This window comes from Botryllus schlosseri, chromosome 10 (genome assembly GCF_051294905.1).
Source record: "Botryllus schlosseri isolate E-star chromosome 10, Bs_hap1, whole genome shotgun sequence".
NCBI lineage: Eukaryota > Metazoa > Chordata > Ascidiacea > Stolidobranchia > Styelidae > Botryllus > Botryllus schlosseri.
In genome coordinates this window covers 24,824,329-24,845,265 of record NC_137245.1, presented here as the reverse complement: position 1 = coordinate 24,845,265, position 20,937 = coordinate 24,824,329, and the positions used below count along the sequence as shown (strand labels likewise).

General features: G+C 41.0%; 2 protein-coding genes across 4 annotated transcripts in view; both read left to right on the top strand.

Annotated features, from left to right (window-relative positions):
• The window catches only part of LOC145447990 (WD repeat-containing protein 90-like), a 33,315-nt gene extending 31,619 nt beyond the window's left edge, over positions 1-1,696 (top strand). The window contains exon 40 of the mRNA XM_080326300.1: positions 675-1,696. Coding sequence (XP_080182426.1) covers positions 675-953 — 279 coding nt within the window. The 3' untranslated portion in view covers positions 954-1,696. The remainder of the gene's footprint in view (positions 1-674) is intronic.
• Positions 1,697-3,652: 1,956 nt separating this feature from the next.
• Positions 3,653-19,132, top strand: LOC145448737 (uncharacterized). 3 transcript variants are annotated; one of them, XM_080327197.1, is made up of 11 exons: positions 3,659-5,750; positions 7,808-8,028; positions 9,596-9,688; positions 10,482-10,696; positions 12,672-12,776; positions 12,903-12,981; positions 13,740-14,076; positions 14,439-14,570; positions 15,716-15,934; positions 17,352-17,462; positions 17,525-19,132. In XM_080327197.1, the coding sequence occupies exons 1-11, from the start codon at positions 4,205-4,207 to the stop codon at positions 17,803-17,805; spliced, it is 3,339 nt and encodes a 1,112-aa protein (XP_080183323.1). In that variant the 5' UTR covers positions 3,659-4,204; the 3' UTR covers positions 17,806-19,132. The 3 variants fall into 3 exon arrangements, with proteins under 3 accessions (XP_080183324.1, XP_080183323.1, XP_080183322.1); XM_080327196.1 differs by having other exon boundaries at positions 3,662-5,750; positions 15,716-15,967; XM_080327198.1 differs by lacking the exon at positions 14,439-14,570 and having other exon boundaries at positions 3,653-5,750; positions 15,716-15,967.
• The last annotated feature ends 1,805 nt before the right edge of the window (positions 19,133-20,937 follow it).

The following is a 20,937-nucleotide window of genomic DNA, read 5'->3' as shown; positions in this document are numbered from 1 at the left end:
TTGCACACCAAATTTGGTCCAATTCCAACCAGTAGCCGCATTGCTACAGGAGAATAAAGTTTTTTATTTGTTATATAAAAATGACTAAAAATAATTTCAAAATTTACTAATTGTTAGGTTGTCTATAGAAACGATGCTCACCAAATTTGACTCAATTCCAACCACTGGAAGCGGAGTTATTGCCGTCGAAAAAATTTGGATTTGAATAAAATAGTATTTACGGTGACCAATTCTTTAATTATTTATTATAGTTATGCCCACCGTAAATACTATATTATTCAAATCCAAATTTTTCGACATCAATAACTCCGCTTCCGCTGGTTGGAATTGAACCAAATTTGGTGAACATCGTTTCTATAGACAACCGAACAATTTCATGGGGTGAACAGAAAATTTTGAAATTTTTTTTACTCATTTTTATATAATAAATAAAAAACTACTGGTTGGAATTGAACCAAATTTGGTGTGCAGCCTTCAGTTCTGTAACCTTACAATTTTATCAAGTAGCCAGTAGAATTTGAGAGAAAAAGTAATTTTTGAACACCCCTAATATTCATATTGGAATGATCCGAATATTTTCGCCTGACACTCGTCAGGGGTAATCGTCAGCAACTAGTTGAGAATTGGAAAGAACATCGTATATCAACAGTCGTATCACAATCACTTTGATTCAGGTCGTGAAATCGTTTTCAATCCCAAACTGGGTTCAAAGTTTGGACGCGTGCAACGCGATATCAGGCGAAGGCATTCGGAAATCCAGCGTGCAGCTGCTAGCAGTCGGCACCGAGTCCAGGCTGGTCGAGCTGGTGGACGCGTGTCATGGCACGTTCCAGGACTTCTGCGGGCATTACGGCGCAGTAGACGTGCTGAAATTTTCGCCGGACTGCAAATATCTGCTGTCGGCGTCTGGAAACGAACTGCTGATGTGGAGGGTTTTAGATTCAGGCAACTAGCCTTTGAGAACCAATATTCGTGGATTTATGCTTGCGTAAACGATGCTGTTTCTTATACTCGTTCCATTGTAAATTTGTGTTGCTCCTTCGTTGTCGAGAATTTAAGTAAAGTTTTAATGGAGTGTCGAGATATGACTTGGAGACATAATATTCCATAGTTCCGTGATTCCGTGCCTGAAATTACACGTTCCTTTCCATGATGAGGGATATTATCTACGAGAATTATTATAGATTCCATGCATTATTCCCAACACGGTAGCTTTAAAATCTGTACCGTACGTATCGCAGCATACATAAGATGTACAACATACTGCAAAGCTACGAATTTCAGCGGGAATGGCATATCTGCAACGACGTGATCAACCCAAAGCATTGTCACAAATCGCAGTGACATAGGATTTATGGACGAAATAATACCAAATTATCTGTACTTGTGATATAGAACTGACATGTTTTTCTTGGTTTTACCCTGTGGTAGCAGTTTTACCGGCGGAAGTACCGTGATCTCGTTATGATGTCACATTGTTGAGGCGGGAGGCGTGCGTTGTAATAGTAGGCGTTTCTGATTTTGTTGCGTACTGTAGGTAAAGTAGTATGTGCCGTTAGGAGAAATCATAGATCCGTGCCGAGACTGCTTCGTAGCTGCTTTTACCTTGTGCGGTCTAGTACGGCCTTCTTGGTCTCGACCTTAATCATATTTTGAAATAGATGTATTTTTACAATAAAAGGATATTGCCTGGTTACAGCGTTTGTGGTTGGGTGCATTCCCGGTTTTCAGTGGGTTCCTAAGGTTGGTTTGGTAGCAACGTCTGTCGATCAGTGCAGCGCATTACCTGAGACGATATAATCTGCGGTTCTACTGTTTTCATCCGTTCAAGGCGCACGTATAATCTACGTTGCGATGTAATGGGCAGATAACTGCAGGTTTGTAACCAAGTCGATTTTACTTCAATAGTTTTGTCTCGAGTCGAGTCATTTTCAATTCACATCCAAGTCATGGTGCTTGCCGTTCAGTATCGAGTTCAAATCGGGCTCAACTCGCCTCTGTGAAACTCTTGGGTGATATCGAAGGCCGCGGATTCATAATACTGTACTCATGGTTCTCACTCTGAACACGTTTATTCAAACAGATATAAGACATTTTAGGGGCCTGTTTCTCAATTATCGGTCCTGATATATGAGACTTGAATCAATGCATGTATAATGCGTAATGACTCGAGTAAAAATTCACTCGTGTCGAGTTATATTTTTAAGAAAACGACTCGAGTCATTCATTACAACCCTGGATAGGATGATGTCGAAACATACACGCACTCGCACTGCCTCTCAATCTACCGTATACCTTGTTGATGGCGGATGAAACAATGTTTGATTTTGATCTTACAACTGTCTTTTCTTTTCGACACTTCCTTGATCATTCCAATGGTCCTTCATCCGGTCTTTCTCTGGGCTTTTTCTTATATAAAGACGCCGTAAGATTAGTGATATGCTAATGCCGAGACTGGAACCGGGGTCTCGCGTCAATGGCTATGGTTTTACGAACTATAGTACTGACAGGTGACATGGCGTTAGCCTACCAACCAACGTCTAGTGATTTGGAGGGTAAAAATGGTAGGGAGAAAAAATGACAAAACCAGAAAGTTCGGATCCCAATCGGTATCGTCAGCAGGCATAGGATAGGGTTTCCATATTTTGGAAATCTGAAAAGAGGACACTTTTTCAGACTTGCAAAGAGAGAGAAAGATATGGTATTCTTTTTCGCCTGCACCATCGAGATGCTTTGACGACGGAGATGCGATATGGCCATTATAGTAAGGTCATCTAGTCTGCACCCCCGGTTTTTCTCCTCCATGCTATCCGTGATTGCTGAGCGCCTAGCACAGGGGTGGGCAAACTACGGCCCGCGGGCCGCATGCGGCCCGCAACACCGTTTTGTGCGGCCCGCGCAAGCCTCCAGAAACGTTGATAAAATATTGATAAAATGCGTACTAAAATCAAATTACTGTGCGTACTTGAGTGAACGTTATCTTAATATATTTCAACATGATCGATAAGTTAAATTCTTAGCATAATATTTTTATTTCATATTAAATTATGGCTTAGAATCCCAATTTTATACAGTGCGGCCCGCGAATGGATTCCAATGTCGAATGCGGCCCGCGAGCTGAAAAGTTTGCCCACCCCTGGCCATAGCAGGACAGCCACGGATACCAGTTTTCGAGTCTTTGGTCTGACCCGACCGGGGATCGAACCAACGACCTACCGACCGAGAAGCCGGACGCACAACCATTACACTATCTCGCTCGGTAAGACCGATAAGAATTCTCAAAAAACCGTCAACTTTCCGCCCAGCTCCCGAAAAACCCGCCAGAGCGTCACTTCGGTGCTGATTTACGGCATTTCGGTCGCATTTTGCTATAAATATGACCTACATTCTAAAAAAGAGGACAAAATCTCAAAAAAGAGGACTAAAAGGCGTCCTCCGAGGACACTTTCAAACAAGTCAAAAAAGAGGACAAATCCTCTTAAAAGAGGACGTATGGTAACCCTAGCATAGGAGTTATAATCTATTGCTCTTGATTGAAATGCGCGGATATAAAGAGTATTCATTGACTAAACCCCATTCGCCTCGTAGACTTGATTTGATTGCCTTTTTTCAATCGTTTGTTAATATCGAGTGCGCCGCTCTGCCAATTCGTCGAGCCACAATGTCGGAAACATCATCGCGGCGATGATCCGACGAAACTATTTCGCAGACGCTACAATGCTACGTGACGTTATCCCCTATTAATACCAGTGTCAAGTATCGCCATAAAGCTACTTGAAACGTCGTTCAATAATTTGATAGCTATCGCGGTTATCACCCCAACACATCAGTGGCAACATTTATCAAAGCATAGGATTTCACAGGGGAGTGTCTACCAACTGATTTATAACTTATGAAACACTGAAAATGAATGGAAGTGATTCAGATATACAGCATCGTCCGTTTGGCATTTGCTATCACGAAGAGAACTGACAACAGAGAAAATAATATCATAATACATACGTTTATATGTGTATATAGAGGTTAGTGTGCTGTTGACAGAAAGGAACTGTGGTTGGGACCGAATTAACTCCACGAGCCTAGGTTTCGAAGGCTAACTGGTAGGCTTACATCACATGTCCCAATCTCAAGTTCTTAGTCGATAGCGGCAATGACATCACTCTGAAACTCTGTAATCAAGTCTTGACGCCAGATAGCATCAAGGATGTTGTATTCGAGATCTTCAAATCGCCATTATATCCCTCATCCTCCCCCGACAACCCCAGAAACTTTGGAAAGGCCAAAAACTTGTATGATAGTCACAACTAGGGAGGGTCGCATCGAACAAGCACTCCAAAGAGCCAAAACGCCGATATCTCCAAGAAGACGCCATATATTCACAAACGAAAGTCGCGCAGACGATTTGCAAGTTCTAACCAGAGAGTACCCGCCAAAATACCGCCCAGACGCGATGCTAGACTCACACAAAGGCTGCGATTCCAACGATAAAGAACAAACATCAGACGGTGCAAAAAGTGTTCAGGCTTCAAAGCCTATTGTGAAAGAACGAGTACCAACGCCTTGGAAGCCATTGACAACTGAGCCAACACGAAAGTCAAATTCAAGCGACGAGGCCGAAAATACAGTTGTCTCAAACGGCAGTAATCTCCAGAAAGAACCTTCAGTCGTATCAACGCATCATGTCGTCCGAGAATATTCGTTTAGGCGTAGTTCACACGGATCAACTAACGAGATTTTAGTGACTTCTGAGCAAGAATTTCACGTTACCCAACAGCCTGAGTATTCCAATGAAAGCGTTTACTCGGGTCAAAGATCGCCTAATGTGTCAACACAAAATACCGAAGGACATGATGTCTACATGACGTCAGATATACATAGACACTCTTTCAATGGGGTCGAGGCACTTACATGTTGTCAGGGGCAGAACAATAACAGGTTTAACATAAATACGAAACACAAAGCCCGGGATCCTTTTCATAACGGCGCGGGTATTGTCAGAGAGAAAACAATTATCGCCACGACAATCAGTGCGCCTAGAACGCCGCTTCGGAGAGTGAAACTCGATCTAGACAGCGATGGTTCTAATATTGCGATACAGTATCCCCTAATTGGCGATGATTTTACAAACTATCCTCAAGAATTAATATTATCTGACGATGATTACTGGGACAGCGTGTCTGCAGACGATGAAGATACAATATCAGACGGAGATCCTGAAATATCATCATTAACTTATCCTTCTTCAGCCGGATCAGTTCAAGACAACTTAGAACAGAACGATACGCTAAGACGGATATTTTCAACGCCAAGTCGACTGCTTCGCAACATTAAAGATTTCTTTAAACGTAATACAAAAGAAGAACAGCGCAGTAGATCTGCAACAGTAGGTTATAGTGTTCATAAGTCGGATAACTACCCTCCGACAGAATATAACCTACACCCTGGTCTTATACGGGAAAACACGAGAATGTATCCCTTCCGAAGCAGTACATTCCCAGATAAAAACACATCCGCACAGCCCATTGAATTAGCAAGAAAGCAAGACGACATGGCGACTAATATTGAGGAAGAAATTGTAGGATCGCTGCCTAAAGAAGCCAGTCAAGACGATGGAATATTGTCGGTAGCGGATACGATGTCGCAAGGAGACAGAAGCTCGGTTGCAACGCCTTGTCTGGAATCGGCACCTCCGTCTGCCTTGAAGAAAAGAGGTAGCGCGAGTCGAAGTGGGAGCGTGAAGAAACAAAAAGGTTGGTACAGAGAAACCAGGGATGTCTAGAACTATAGAGGGAAACAGTTGCACTTGGGGAGTCCGTTACGGTTATATAATTCGTGATCATGCCAACGCGTATTGGTATGGTTTTTATCGATGTCATCAGTTGTCGGTTTAGCAAATCAGTGTGCTAATCGAACTCTAATTGAGATAAAAGGAGCCGTGAGCTAATGATACTATACTAAATCTTATCTTTGTCTAGTTCGAGTACAATTCCAGATGGTCTATTTCTCTCATACTAAACAAGCCGTAGTCGCGGGCTCGCGGCATTCGTAGCTGATACCAGTCGCATATTGTAGATATGATGAAAGTTCCACACTAAAATATCAATCAATGTCTACTCTACGTGGATAATCGTTCGAATTAATGACCATTCCAATATAAAATCACAGTAGGCCTAACCTAGGCTTACCACACGTCCTCTTTTAAGAGGATTTGTCCTCTTTTTTGACTTTTTTGAAAGTGTCCTCGGACGACGCCCTTTTGTCCTCTTTTTTGAGATTTTGTCCTATTTTTTGAAAATTTAGGTCAGATTTAGAGCAAATTACGAGCGATATGCCGCAAATTAGTACAGAAGTGACGCTCCGGCGGATATTTCGGAGTTAAAAACGGTGATTTTAGCTCTGAGCGAAAAGCAGACCTTTTTTTTTCTTTTTTTTCTTTTAGTCTTCCACCCGACAATGTGTGGAGAAAAACGGTATTTTGAGCTCTGAGCGAAAAGAAGACACTTGGTAATGTGGGAAAAATTCACCGGTTTTTGAGAATTCTTCTCTGGTTTTGCAAGTCTGAAGTTTCTGAAAAAGTGTCCTCTTTTTAGATTTCCAAAATATGGTAAGCCTAGCCTAACCACCAGCAAGCACGACTGAAATGCATTTAAAAATGGGTATGATTTAATATTTTGTCCCAGATTAAGTTATATTACGCCAACTCCGACACGCAATAATATAGGTCTATATCATTTCTACTGATTCTACTGCGTTGGTTGGGTGATTTGATGAACATGCAATTGATAAATATATCTGGTATAACTTCTGATTGATTCAATAAAGCCCTTACTGATGAAGCGCAGACTGATTTATATTAGTTACGAATCAGCAATGTGCAAATATAGTGTTATTGACACGAGGCATGTCCTTCAAAATGAATATGTCTTCCCTGAATGCAAGCGTTCATATCCAGTGATTCTGTACTACCGTGTGCAGTATATCGCGTGTATCTGGACATTTTGTCGCCACGGTTAGTCATCATTTTGCTCGATTCTGCATTCAATTCAATTCAATTTATCACTAAAAATTTCTTCATTTCAATACACTACAAGACCGCAATACAATGAAAGATAGGAAGGTGTCGCCACGACTTGGAGTAGTCTTCGAAATCAGTCACCCACCTGGCCTAGGCGATGTAAACAAGGAGGCATGCACACTGGATGAAAAGTAAAAGAAGATATTTTACCACCGATGAATTTCATAATATATCGGAAATGTGCAGCGCCTATTACAAAAGGCAATGTATGTATAGCGAGCTTTGATATAATATTATTGTTACTAATGCCTATAGTATATGTAACGACTATTGACTGACATTTATGTGCCTCTGAATAGAATCACAGATCCGTTTTAGCAGATTCATACACTAAAGCCCTTCTAATGTGGTTAAGCAGCTATGTATGTCACGTATTTGAAATTAGTTGCCATCCGAAATAGCCTTTTATGAACGCAAGGTATATTCATCACATAATAAATAGCATTTGTTCATGCCAATGACCTTTTGTCTGGCTGTCATCGTCCAGTCTAGACGCATCCCCGTTACAAAAAGGCTATCATAACCAGACCTAGTGTCTGAGATATAACTGATTGTCAGATGCGGTCAAAGTGTTGAGCATTTCTTCTTAAGTATAATGAGAAGTAACGCTGTAGATTTCTACTCAATTACAAACAAAAGTAGTAATTTCGAGGACGTCAAAACCACTTCAAGTAGAAGTAGAAAGGTAAACTTCCTATATAAGTACTTATTTTGTACGATTATTCTATACAGTTCAGTTTGACATGGATGTCGAAGTTCATCTTGTACCGCGAGATGCCTACCAGGCCTCTGAAACGCGCCAAAACGTGGACGACCCGTTCGAATCTATATACGACGGAGCGCAACTCGAAGACGACCAGTCCGTTCAGGTTTCTAACGACTTGGTTGACGACGAAGAGGAAATTCAGACCCGGGAAATCAATCAGTTCGACAACGCTGGAAAAATCAGACAGGTACACGTCTGTACGACAAATCGCGTTTATCTGCAGTACCTGTTTTATACAATGTTTCAAACGAAGGCCCATCTGTGTTTTAAATGCAACCTACATCGTGCGGGAAACGTTGTATATCTTCACACCGACACGGTTGTTGACGATCATAAATGGACTAATAATTATAATAAATGCAGTTTACGTACCGTTTCCGCTGTGGATGGCGAGGCATTTATTACTATTCGCCGACTTGAAAAGAAGCCTCACGTCAAAATAGCGTATTATAATTTCCAGTGGAGTCAGTAATCTTTCTGAACCGCCAAAAATCCAACCGATTTTAATGTCCAGTGGTGTTTGTGTGTTCGCACGCAGTGTGCGTTTGAATCCCGTTCACGCCAGAGCAAAGACATCAAAAACCATGAACCATAAACATAGACATGCTGCAAATCCACTCCAGGATTTTCGAGCGCATTTACCGCCATGCGCTTCTGCATCACTCTTAGCGAAAAGGTGTGCAACTGTGCATACACACCCGTGATATACGGGTTGGAATATAAACCCGTCATACACGAAAACGTAGCATAGTGGTGTAATCCACAACTGCAACACCGTTGGGTTGTGGGTTCGAGTCCTACCGAGGTCGACTCCATACTCCATAGTTCTTATACTATATGTGTTGGAGGTTTATCTGGGCACCTCCTCGCCATCTCATTCGCGTAAGCGGTGTCTTAAATACCAGCCAGCCTTCAGGATTACCAGACCACGACCTAACATCGACCTCGCCCTCCGCCACCTGCCGCCTCATTTTGTCGCTTGCGTCTTATATTCTCTGCATTACTTTTCATTCAGGTGCATGCCTCTTCTTTACTTCGCCTAGGCTAAGGTGGATGTCTGATCGTAAAGGCTACTCCAAGTTGTTTCGACACCTTCCTATCTTTTCATTGTATCGCAGTCCTGTGATGTTTTGAAATGATGAAAATATAAATAAGCCTGATTGATTAAAAAAAAGTGGACCGTGCTACAAGTCGGTAGCCCCGGAGTCCACAATAAGGAATATCGGCTTGATGTAAATCACCATTGTAGTCGTCAAACACCACGAATAACACAGACAACAACCTACCACGGTATAAATCAAATACAGCATTTCAATCCAAATGATGCATATGTACGTAGGGACGAAGGAAGGTACACACGTAGTAGGCACATAGGATATATAACCGCGATAAAGTCCTGCGAGTTGGGTTCCGTTCTCATGAATAGCCTACTACACTCTCTTCTCGATGAGGGTGTGATAAGATCGGGCATGTGGATTTCTGAATGGATTTGGCAATATGCGGATATTTTAATTGCGCTATTGAAGCTCCGTACTCCCAGAAGTCTGTTTAAAGTCGGGTGTGCAGAAAACGAAATGTCAACGATTTATATTTCTATATGTTGTAGTGAGCCTCCCAAATCTCCACCAACTACAAAGATTCCTAGATATATACATAATCTGCCAGGATAGCAAGTGTGTCGCGTTTATGCCATGCGGCGTAACTTTACAAATTTATGAATGAAGCCTATTTGGCAATGACCGTTCTCGTTTTAGCACGGGCCGTCAGTACCATTTCGCGTTATAAAAAGAGAAATGCCGACCGGGGGCAGCCGTCGAGGACGCCGGAATTCATACGATTTAATACAGGTATGTAAAAATACTGTAGTGTCTATTATTAGGATATATTAACCACGTTATGGGAAGCATATACAGACTTAGAAAGCCTTACAGGCTTCCTTGTCCGGCGCCATATGCCCATCATGCACTCATGGTATGCATATGCACTAGGGCTGTTCAAAAATAACCTTTTTTCCTTAATCTTGCGGGTTACTTGATTAAATCGTTAGGTTGCCTTAAAAAATGACGCACACCAAATTTGAATTCATTCCAACCAATATTCGCGGATTTCGTAGAGTTTAAAAATTTTAAATTTGCCTAAAAATGCAAAAAAAATTTTTTTTCCAATTTTCCTTCCAACCTTATGAAATTGTTGCACTGTCTTCAAAAACGATGCGAAACAAATTTGACTCAATTCCAAGCTGCAGAAGCCGAGTTATTCAAGTTTTTTGATGATAATTCTGGGATGATCCACCAATCAAGGATAATCCCAAAATTATCAAAGAAAAACTGAAATAACTCCACTTCTACGGCTTCGAATTGAGTCAAATTTGTTTTGCATCGTTTTTGAAGACAGCGCAACAATTTCATAGGGCTGGCAGAAAAATTTGAAAAAATTTTTTTTTTGCAATTTTAGGCAAATTCTAAATTTTCAAACTCTACGAAATCCGCGAATATTGGTTGGAATGAATTCAAATTTGGTGTGCGTCATTTTTTAAGGCAACCTAACGATTTAATCAAGTAACCCGCAAGATTCAGGAAAAAAGGTTATTTTTGAACAGCCCTAATATGCACAGATCGTGGTTGTCATGTAAATTTTTAGAAATCACTGACGAGGCAGTTTCGTAACCAACACATATCCGATAACGGTCGTCGAAGTCCCAGACAAGTGGTCACGAAAAGGGCTCCCCTATCTCCTCCCAGGACCCCGCATACTTCGTACTATCATTCCCGCGAAAATCGCAGAATGGAAGACGCCAGAATGCAAGCCAGAGCCAACGCTATGTCGCCCGATCATTACATGGCGTTTTACACAAAGTAAGTCTTGCTGTATAGTATATCCATTGCTGTTAACCCACAAACAGCGTTACCAACCAAGCATACCGCGAAATTAGTGTACTGATGACCAGGACCGTAATTGCCGCACCCCAAACCCCCCAATTGGGGGGGTGAGCCCAAAGGGGGCCCAAAATTATTTCGTGAATTAGCATAAAATTACAGAGAAATTTTTTAAAAGTTATGCAACTTTTTCAAAAAATGTTCGCGCACGGCGCGATTTCGAGTTTCAAAATAAATATCTTGATTTTGGGGTACTCCTCCCCCATGAAAAAGTACTCAAGAATTATAGAAAATGGCATATCGGCGTTGGCCATTACCGCGCCACGATGCACCAAGACATATCAAGTTTTAGGCGATGTAACATTAGACTCCAAGAAGTGTGCCAGAACGATCAACAGCGAGAAAACCTTGACCGAAAAGGACCGCCCTTATGCTGACCGAAAACTTCGCTATACATACAAAATACATATAGGTTTAATTGTCTATAGGCGCCTACATGACTGGCGCCGAATGCTCCTGTCTTGGCAATCTGAACCTCACAAGACAAATACCATTCCGCACGGAAAATTATATGCCAGTGAAGAAATACCAATTTGCAATCGTGTGGGTCTTTTAGTTTAGAAGCCTGCGTTTGGGCGATTCTATATTTTTTGATATAGCAGAAAGGAGGTGACAAAATAACATCATGTTACGGGGTCATACCAAGGGGCCCGACATTTTCCAAGACACCTCACTCAGCTCTACCGGTAAATCTGACTACATGAGCAGAGAGGACGATAAATTGATAGCAACATATATGCAATTCCCGATCTTATTGACTGATTTAATCATGAATTATCGAAAATTTTCGCGCTTAGCGCTTGCTCACTTAGCAGTACGACAAATTTCGTGGCAAAAGCGAATAACGTGATTGGGGGTAGGTTTATTACCCTGTGGACGCCCAAGGCCCAAGTTTTTTTTGGGGGATGACGAAGTGCTGCTTCGTTCCCGCCAACGGGTATACGTCCGAAGATGTTTAATTATTATTGAGGGATCCTACCTCTTCAAACACACCTCACTCAGCTCTACCAGTAAATCTGATTACGCGAGCAGAGAGAGGAGAACAATTGATAGCAATATATATGCAATTTTCTCCCATATTGACATATTCAATCATGAATAATACAAATTTGTCGCGCTTCGCGCGTTTAGGTGCGGAAAGCTGATTCAGTAAACGGCCTCCAACGTAGTTTATATGTAGGCTAGTAGGAAATAGTGTATAGCTTCATATGGGGGGCCCAAGACCAACGTTTTTTTTTGGGGGGGGGGCTGACGAAGTGCTGTTACGGCCCTGCTGATGACTACAAAAAGGTCGAAACACCTTTGCCTAGTCCTACTGTCACCTGCTCACGGTATTCTTGGCAGATGATAGCTGTGAAAAGGGTCATCACGGCCTTACAACCGAAAACAAGGACTAACTTACCGCAAATGGGTACAGAATAGGACGCAAATGTATATCAGGCAAATAGGCGACAAATCTGAGCAATAAGGACGGATGGCAACCGTGCATGTAACAGCATGTAACATATACAGTTGTGTAGTTTGTAATCTAATTTGTGAAAAATGTGTTGCTATAATTCTAATTCTAGTCAAATTTGTGAAATGTTTGTATTGTCTCATTTCAATTCTAATCTAATTTCTGGCTTTCCTGAAAATGCTGCAGGAGAAATGTATAGCGCAAAACGATCCAAGCTTGCTGTGCAGACACTTGCCATTCTCGTGCATTATGAGAACGAACTGATTAGAACTATAACTAGAACAAAGAAACATATCACAAATTAGATTATAATTATATTACGGGCATTTCGTCTAATTCGACAACTAGAATTATCCAGTTGTCCAAGTCTACCGTGGGTGTATTTGACTCATTTACACCCATTCAAAGGGTGCGCTTCTCTGAAATTCATCTTTGCAGGCAACAGCAGATCAAGCAGTATTTGGATCACGAGAGGCGACTTCGGCGGCAACAGTTATTCAACGGTAACGTGAAATATCAAGAAAGGCAACGAAAGATTGAAAGGTATATGCGACTCTTGCATACATTAGCAGCAGCACTTCGTTACTGGACAATGTAGGCTTAGTGCCTCTGGCTTTCACCGTTTGTATTGTTGAAACACTCGTTCACAACGATGGATTCCATTCGCAGAGCTAACGAGAGGTTGGGCGGTCGAGACGACGATTCCGACTCTGATTCCGGAGCTAGCATGACGGAACGTCTGCCTAGAGTGAGTCTTGATGAGCAGACTTGTAAAAAATACCATCTAATTAGCTGACGGTCAACGAAATACTGTTTTGTGTATAGTTCTAGTACTATAGTTGCAAAATTTGAAAAATCAATGACCAATCCTATTTGACATTTTATGAAGATCTGGTTTCAACACAACTGTTGTTAGAATACCAAAATGATATAAGTACAACATACTATGAAAACGATGGTAAATTTATTAGATATAACATATTCAGTTAATGTGATGGCTACGCTTGTTTTTGCCCCAATGTCTTGATTGCTGGTTTGGTGGTGGAAAGACTCAACCACATGTTCTAGTGAATATACCAGATTTTGCGCTGCTTTGTCTTCGGAAGTAACATTGTTTAAACCCACATTCGCAACGATATGTTGATGGGAAAGCCAACATCAGTGGTTCGGCAATTTCAATACGCTGGGGCTCAATTTGCTCAATTTTGTAAAACAACAGAAAGTAAACTCATAACTAAAGAAGCAGATTATTGCTGTACAGCATTATTATCAATTTTTTATTCATTTCATGTTTGTATGTTCTTTCGTGGTCCTCTTGTAAAAGGATCATGGTCCCACTCCCACAGGTTGGTATCTCCTGTTTTAATTGGTTGTGTTTTAGTTAGTTGATGTGGGATAACTCGTTCGTTCTAGTTCTAGTTGCGTTCTAGTAATATGTACAAGTTTGTTGTTAAGAAATCATCAAACTATACGCTTTGTAAACCTCTCATTAACCCATCTTTACAGGTACAGAGTCACGTACACGACCCACCGTTACCGCAACCTCGCCCTTACGTAATGCGCGAACCGGCCGGCGGCAGGCGTCGATTCCTAACGGAAGACGAAAGATCTCGCATATCCTCAGGCTACGGCGGCAGCGCCAGCGAAATGGACGGGGCGTCTCTGCCTTCCATGGCGACTAACCAAAGTTTAGGCCAGCCCTTCACGCAGAGACAAATTGCGGAGGTTATGAGGGCGGCCGGGATGAACAAAGGCAGGTCTCCGTATCTCGAGGAGCACGGGAATTACGAGGAATACAGGCATATGCCGCCGTCTAGGCAGAGGAAAAAGAGGCACGATAAAGGTATGTGGCTGGTTGTTTTTGTTGACGCTACAAATAGAGTAAATCATTATAATTATAAAAATATATTATCAGTTATCGTAATACCGGGGGCTGTATTGTTATGACAATTTCACTCATAATAGTGACGCAAACTTATCTCAAAACTACTTTATACTTTGCAAAATGAAAAGATGTGATAGGCAGGTAGTTTTGCGTAGAAGTAGTTTAAAACGTAACCACTTGAGCAGATAATGCAAGCAGGCAAAATCTACTCTCTTACTAGGAAGAGATCGAAGTGCTTTGTAGCTGACAGTAAGCCTACTAAGCCTATAAGCCTGAAAGCCTACTAAGCCATACCAACACAAGTGTCTGTGTTACTTCAGCTGCTTCAGAGGGAGGTTCGTATTCGAGGTTATCGCACAAAGCAAAGCAAGCTCTCCAGCAAGCTCATCAAGCGTACTCGTCGTCTGTAAACGAAATGATGCCAGTGGCGAAAGGCCTTCCGTCAGCGTCAGGTAATTTCGTCACCGGCCGCAGTGAGAAATTAGCTTGCGGCCGGCACGGTAAATATGTTAAGACCACCCAATTACGGCTGCGCAGCGTCAAGACTCAATATATATACATATAAATTAGGGTTACCACGTCCTCCTTTAGGATGAGTTATCCTACTTTATCAAGAAATTTCCTTTTTGGCAATTTGTCCTCATTTTTAGCTTAAAATACCAAAATGTGGGCCGATTTGACGAGAGGCAGGAGTGAAATTCGAAAAATGACCTTCTATTTTTTTTATTTTAGTCAACTCGCCTAAAATGAGCTATAAACGTATATTTCGAGGAGACGAATTCGAAAAATGACCTTTTTTTGTCAACCCAATGACGTTAGCTGTTTAAATTTGAAAATCAACCGTTTTCTCTTTAGCTATACAGATACTTTTGCAGCCTGCTAAAAGTGTACTCCTCTACTGATCTCAAAATACGGTAACCCTATATAAATTTTACTCTTCATTCAGCGTGCATGCCGCCTCTTTGCATCGCCCAGGCCCGGGTGGGTGTCTGATTTCAAAGACTACTCCAAGTCGTTTCGACACATTCCTATCTTTTCGTTGTATCGCAGTTTTGTGGTGTTTTGAAATGATGAAATCCTTAATAAACTGATACTGATATATAAATGGCTTAAAATAGCTTGAGCTCAATTCGATGATGCTATCAGGATAGCCATCATTGGAAAGAATCTATCTAATCCAACCCAATACTGCGGACAATTTTTCTTTAGAGCAAGTACTGAGGGCTCGATATGCACAAGGGTATATAGCGATCAAATTTAGGCTAATTTACGTTTCTTCGGGCAAACGGAGTTCCACATATAACATAATGATAAACATTCGATAAACTGATGTTGTGAATTGACGACTTCTTCTACCAATACATCGACAAACGTTAGGGAATTATTTAGCTCTTTACTCTGAATTTATGGGATTGATGTATCGAATTTAAAGTATATAAAAAGGCATCGCACTTGTCATATTTTGTGTCACGATTGTTGATATGCAATGTTCTTTCCAATTTTCTACTAGTTGCTGACGATTGAGTGTCAGCTGAAAATATTCAGGTTCATTTCAATGTGAACAGGCTATTCAATTGAATACATTATGCGTACGCAGATCCGAAAGAACAGAGTCGCTTGATGACCTCGCAAAGTTACCCGACCGACGATCCTAGCCGCTACCTCTCCGGCCACGCGAGAGTACAAATGCCAGAGATGCCAATGCGGCATAAATACAACGCAGGGGCGGGAAACCGAATCGGCAGCGCGCACACTCTTCCTCCATCATCCACTTATGCCGGGCCGTATCCTATCCCCGCAGGGGTAAATAGACCAGGCACGTCAGAAGGAATATTTGTGAATATGCTTGGTGGGTAATCAGACTGATTAACGCCGTTCGCTAGAAAATATATTTGACGTGTGTTATATTAGGTATTTAGTCTTTTTCGGGTAGGTTGGCATGGTTGAACCTCTTAATCAAATTTAGACTACTTCCACTTTTACTGAACATTTTTTATGGATGAAATCCTTACTTATACTTTAAATTTTGTAGAAAGTATAGTTTTAGTGTGTGTTTACATCAGGGTTGTAATGGCTCGACTCGAGTCGCGATTTTTTGGTAACTCGAATTAACTCGTGTCATTTTTTCAAATGCGTAAAATGACTAGACTCGTGTCATTGTGCATGACTCGAACCAAGCCATATGACTCTAGACTAGCCAAGACAGAAATTTCATGGTAACTTCGAATGACAGTTAAGTTACTGCAATATTGGCATTACGTCTATCAGTCCTGATTCGTGGAAAACAGGTCCAGAAACTGTTATAGCTGAGGTAAAGCACTATGAACGCGAGCCATTCTATACTACTGGAGTAGAGTTAAAAGAGTGTGAACAGGATTGAACTGAAAACAGAACAGTGAACGTAATGACTTGGACTCGGACACGACTCACAACAATATGACTCGGACACGACCCTCTACTCACTGACTTGGACTCGTACTTGACTCGGTGGTGAATTGAAAATGACTCGACTTAGCTCGAGTCAAAACTATAACAGTGGGATAGACCTGTGACTCGGAACCTTGTAACTTGGTTACAACCCTGGTTTACATCACATTTTTATGTGAAATTGGGGCAAATATACTCCCTGTATCGCTGTATTTGAATTTATTTTCGAAAATTGCACGTATTATTTGCGGTATACTAAATCTACTTTTCAAAACTACATACTTCAGTGCTATTCAGATCTGAATTTTGTTCTTCCACTTGAAGTAATTTTGACACGTCTCGTAAATCGCTACTTGTATATGTAGTTGAGTAGGAATTGATGACTTTACTCCGACTTCTACCCAGAGGTGGTCAGTACCGAAGTACTTCTACTTGATAGTTTTCAAATTTTTAGGTCTAGGCTTAAAATACTTTTTTCTTACTTACTTGTAAATTGCTACTTCTACTTCTACTTGAGTACTGATGATGAATACTTTGAACAAATCTCTACGCCTACCTGAGTAGCAACGCTAACTACTTGGAATAGCTCTGGTCATTATCTATAAATCCGAGTTTTCAAAATGAAAAACATTACTTCCAAACTTATATACGAAATATTCATGTTTCGTATATCCTTGGATCTTGATATTTTGGTTTCTTCGTGCGATAACAGCACGATACGTATGCAATTGGTTTTGTATGTCTCGGATCTCAAGTCTTCCGCAGTTGATAACTATTTTACGAATTCATCCTTCCATTTTTTACAGGATTAAGTGCAAAATTGCCTCTAAATGCGAGAAGATCTGCTCACCGTCAACGCAGCCATCCAGGATATAACTTATCGCAGCCTATCATTCAACAAAATAGTCGAAATTCGGGTACAATTCAGACCTGTATAAAACCCTGATTATAATTATACTTCGTGTATCGTTATGTTCAGGTGAGCCATATCGACGGATGACAAGTGGGAATAAGTCGCCGTATTTAAAATCACAGCTACCAGATGACTGGACGCGTAGGCTTCGGCAATCGCTGTCCGACTACGACTCGTCAAAGAACCGCCCTTTCTTCAATCATGCTCCTTCAAATATAAGCCGAGGCAGAACGAGAAACACTGATATGAGGTCGGGCCATCCGCAACTAAGAAGAAACGGGACTACGTTCGCAGTATCAGAGGGAAGCCATTACGACAGAAGGATGGCTTCAAAGATGATGGCATAGTGAACGGGGATATATGTCTACCTTACGCCATTTCTTTTCAGTCCACTTCTCACTATGAGGACAACAGTTTCGTCGCAACTGATATTGGAATATAGGCTACGATCGACCTATTTATGTTGTCAAAACCTTTGCATTTCTGTACGCTACCTCAAGCACAGAATCTGACTTAAAGCCACTATGGTAGATCCCACAACTAAACGATAATTGTCTCGCCAACTATAAAGTCAATCGCTGTGTTGTCATGGCATTCTACTACAAGCCATGCTGTACTTATATATTCTAAATATCATTATGCAATACTGTGTGCATATTAATTATGTATGATGTATTATAATGAACAATATTTCTGTAGACCTATCACTCTCTACACACTCACATATATAATATATACGTCTCAACTCTATTTTTTAATATTTTTTTGAACCTATTTCTGGAGGTCAATATCATCTCAATCGGAACTGATTTTCTCGTCGGTTTCGAAGATTGTATGCGCGACTCCGTCCCTGGCACATAATGCCTGGCGTAACTGCTGGTCAGGTACAATGTAAAACTGAGAAATGCCCCTAACTCTCAAGTGAAACTCGACATTTGTCTGTAAAATCGTGTTTATACTGACGGACTGGTAAATACATTTTTTTCACTGTTATCTTCGAAACGTATTTATGCGCTATACTTGTAAGCGAGGCTTTTCCCAAATGAAGTATTCGCGTGGCTTACAAAATCCTTTCTCCTCTACCCGTAATAGAACATTCTATAGAAACTATTATAAATTCATTTGAATTCTTGAAAATTCATGTTCACCAATTCCATGGCTAGGCTAAGCACCGAGCTTTATAAACAACTACTTTATAAATTCAGTGATTGTTATGGAGGGTATTGTGGCTAAGGTCGTAAGCAAGATTTTGGCAGGTGAAATAAGTAAGCCTGATTGACTCATTCGTTTTATTATTTTCGTGAATTCAAATAATCTCAAGATTGCGATACAATAAAAATACAGGATTATAAGGAGCAGAAACTACATATATTGGCTACTTGGTGGTGCAGTCTGTGAAACAACCTAAAGTCAATATATCCAGTGCGACATTCGATAGCCCCAATTTTGGCGTAGGCCTACAGATAATAGCCTATCTATCATAATCATGATTCCGCTGATGTAGCTGATTCGAAAGCTTAACTGTGTAGTGTGTATGTTTACCGTGGGGGTTAAAAACTTCCCACACACGGATGAAAACGATTTATAGTATAAAAACAATTTCGCTGTTGGTAATCTTTGTTTTTATCGTTTTTGTCTAATGAATAAATATTTCATTATCTTTCGACGTGAAAATGTGGGGTTCCCACTTCACCGAAGGCTTGCAGGTTACCGCGTAACCTTTAGTCAGAGATAGATATCCCTGCCTTTAGTAAATGCCCCTGTCTTCGACGTAGAGTTAGTAATAGTTCGGCTCTGCCGCTTGACCCTGATTTCGCGTGTCCAGGTAAAATACTCAGGACGGTGTCCATTGTCAAGTGATGATGATGCGATATTACCTCCCAATTTCGAGTAGGACCAATCCAATGATATATATAAAATTGGGCCATGGTGCGGACATAAAATATATTAGGGTTATTACCATACGTCTTCTTTTAAGAGGATTTGTCCTCTTTTTGACTTTTTTGAAAGTGTCCTCGGAGGACGCCCTTTTGTCCTCTTTTTTGAGATTTTGTCCTCTTTTTTGAAAATTTAAGTCAGAATTAGAGCAAATTGCGAGTGATATGCCGTAAATTAGCTCAGAAGTGGCGCTCCGGCGGTTATTTTTGAAAACGGCGATTTGGGCTCTGGGCGGAAAAATGACCTTTATTTTTAGTCAACCGATCACAAAGTGGGAAAATTTCACCGATTTTTGAGAATTCTTCTCCGATTTATTTTGCAAGTCTCGAATTTCTGAAAAAGTGTCCTCTTTTTAGATTTCCAAAATATGGTAGGCCTAAGCCTAGAATATATATAAGTATAGCCCTGTCTTTATAGAGAGGGCATAATCCCCGGGGCGATATAAACATCCATCAAAGAACGATTATGGAAGATTTGCGGTTATAGATTAGATTTCTCGCGAGAGGGCGACTTTTCAAAATATGAAGGCTATGCTAAGGGTAAGGTACCGTATAGCCAGTCATCTCTGATTCTGCACCTTATTATAACTGCATAAACATATGAGGCTGTATCTTTGTGTGTTCGTTGTGGTGTTCTTCTCATCGGTCAGTATATCTGCATCTGGTAAGGTAATATTTAGGAAGTTTCCGAGAGTATCTCATTCAATAATATGCATGAGGGATTTAACTCATGAAAATTTTGCCGCTTCAGCGCTTTCCAAGCATCGGCGCAAAATGGATTACTTCGCGGGCCCACGCTACTTCGGCTGTCGCTGATCTGTTTAGCTAAGATGGCGGTAATTTGACAGCCAGAGCCAGCTCTTCGATTAGCTGCTCAGTATACTAGCCAAGGAATATTCTCTAATCGAATGAAACGATCTGTTATTAAATAGGAGTCCTATCATGGAGCATGGTCTGTAGCTCTTTTGTGGTCTCGTAACGGACTAACGCCGCGGTGACGGATGGTGATACGTGGTTGGCGGTGTACGTATATTGGATTGGGAAGCATCGTAATCTACAGTGCGGTGTGTATCGTAATGCATGAGGCATCCATTCACCATGCCGATAGAAATTGAAAATTAATAAACGGTCAACAGGTTCATGTGAAAGTTTCACACGCTGCTGACCTGCTGCCAAGTGTCATGTGCTGCACGATGTAGGCCCTATGTGTTGTGTGCATCGAAGTTCGACATGACTGACATCCTTGCGCATTTCGCAAAAGTAAAGTTTTTGTAATCTTGTATATACATGAACCTTATTTCATATTTGAAATCGATTTTTCTGTATAAGGATGAAAATAGCTTAAGACTAAAACCAGTTTTATTGAATATTGAAGTGTGGGCGCCAGATAAGATTGCCTGATGCTTTATAAATGATTAGAGCGAAAGTGTAGATAAATTATCTTATAGCTAAATTCTATAGCACCGATTTTCTCAGAAACACTGGACACTATATCTGAATATTATAGTTTTTGCTGCGTCATGGGGACTGAAAACCCTCAAA

Coding starts and splice junctions, on each gene's coding strand:
- LOC145448737 (XM_080327196.1), top strand. CDS start 4,205: ATGTTGTATTCGAGATCTTCAAATCGCCATTATATCCCTCATCCTCCC. Junction 8,029..9,595: donor ACGCTGGAAAAATCAGACAG/GTACACGTCTGT, acceptor TTCTCGTTTTAG/CACGGGCCGTCAGTACCATT. Junction 12,982..13,739: donor TGACGGAACGTCTGCCTAGA/GTGAGTCTTGAT, acceptor CCATCTTTACAG/GTACAGAGTCACGTACACGA.